This window comes from Myotis brandtii, unplaced genomic scaffold (genome assembly GCF_000412655.1).
Source record: "Myotis brandtii unplaced genomic scaffold, ASM41265v1 scaffold1656, whole genome shotgun sequence".
NCBI classification, from domain to species: Eukaryota; Metazoa; Chordata; class Mammalia; order Chiroptera; family Vespertilionidae; genus Myotis; species Myotis brandtii.
In genome coordinates, this window is record NW_005356070.1 from 27,710 (window position 1) to 29,402 (window position 1,693).

Here is a 1,693-nt window from a genome sequence, read left to right on the forward strand (position 1 = left end):
TTGCTTGGCAGGAAGGCTGGGGCCCTGCAGGCATGGCCCAGAGCTGCCTTAGATGATGTTTCCCCCAATTCTTCCCACCCAACCCAGCTGCTCTGCTGAGGGCCATCACAGTGAGTAATGGGACTGTGATGAGAGAGCAGCCTGCACTGGCATTAGGGCCTGGAGTCCACAGTAACCTCGTGCCCTGGAGGAGGTTGAGGGTGGGAAAGGAGTGTAAGGAGTAGCATTACTGGTTTTCAGAAACGCAGCTCTGGTTTCAATTGTCTCGATTTTAACAGGTTGGTGTTACCTTTGAGGACATTGCCCTGTACTTCTCCAGAGAGGAATGGAGCCTCCTTGATGAGGGTCAGAGACAGCTGTACCTCAATGTGATGCTGGAGAACTTTGAACTTCTATCCTCACTGGGTAAGACCCTCACTCTCACCAGTGACCTGGACTCGGCTTTGCCATTTCCTAGGCCCCATCCCCCAGGGTGTGCTCTGTCCTCCCATGTAGACTGTGGTACTGCTTGATTTTTCCAGTTTTCAGGGTAGTTGCTGTCCTGGGGAGGGTTGTTCTGTTTCCACTGCTCCCTTCTATTCCTGAAGTCCCAATACTCCCCGCTCCACTAAATTCACAGGGAAGGACTTGTGGTTGGTAGTGTTGTAGACATCTAAGGGATTCCACCTTAAGTAGTGAAGAAAGCATTTTCTGAAGAAAAAAAGAAAGAAAGAAAGCATTTTCTGTATTCCTATTTGTCATGTGTAAATATTATTTGAAAAATTGCCTCTGCATCCTTATCCAGTTTATTAACTAATTTTTTTTAGTTAAAGAATCTTTTGAATACCTTGTATATTTTATATATTAATTGCTTATGACATACAGGAACACATATGTTTGCATGTGCTTAATTGTGCTTAGCAGATATACCTCCCCCACACCCGCTTTTCTCCAAAGTCCATGTTTTTGGCAACTCTGCTTTCTGCAGGTCTAGTGCCACCATGTTTCTAGCAAGCTCAGGTGCTTGTTACTAGTGCTTAGCAATTAAATATTGTTAATGAAGTTATATCGACTTAGCTTTTGAGGCAGAGTCATTGCATTGTTCTTAGCCAGCAGTATAGTATTAACATACCTTCATTATTCCCAGGGAACTCCAACTATTTGTGTGAATGTCTGTCCATATCGCAATATTAGCTTTATTTTGCTGATCATAGCCAAATCCACAAGATCTCCAAGAGATTCCTTCATATGATTTGGGAGTATTTTCTCCCGTCCTCTTGATTGCCTTTTATTGCGTTTTTTTTTTAATTAAATCTTTATTGTTCAGATTATTACATTTGTTCCTCTTTTTTCCCACCATAACTCCCCTCCACCCAGTTCCCACTCCACCCTCTTCCCTCACTCCCCACCCACTGTCCTCATCCACAGGTGCATGATTTTTGTCCAGTCTCTTCCCGCATCCCTCACACCCCTTTCCCCCACAAGAATAGTCAATCCACTCCCTTTCTATACCCCTGATTCTATTATAATCACCAGTTCATTCTGTTCATCAGATTATTCACTTGATTTTCAGATTCACTTGTTGATAGATGCGTATTTGTTGTTCATAATTTGTATCTATAATTTGTATTACCCTTTTCTTCTTCTTCCTCTTCTTAAAGGATACCTTTCAGCATTTCATATAATACTGGTTTGGTGGTGATGAACTCCTCCT

At 42.8% G+C, this 1,693-nt stretch overlaps 1 protein-coding gene across 1 annotated transcript in view; it reads left to right on the plus strand.

Annotated features, from left to right (window-relative positions):
* The window catches only part of LOC106725483 (zinc finger protein 547-like), a 12,221-nt gene that overhangs the window by 992 nt on the left and 9,536 nt on the right, over positions 1–1,693 (plus strand). The window contains exon 2 of the mRNA XM_014536832.1: positions 279–405. Coding sequence (XP_014392318.1) covers positions 279–405 — 127 coding nt within the window. The remainder of the gene's footprint in view (positions 1–278; positions 406–1,693) is intronic.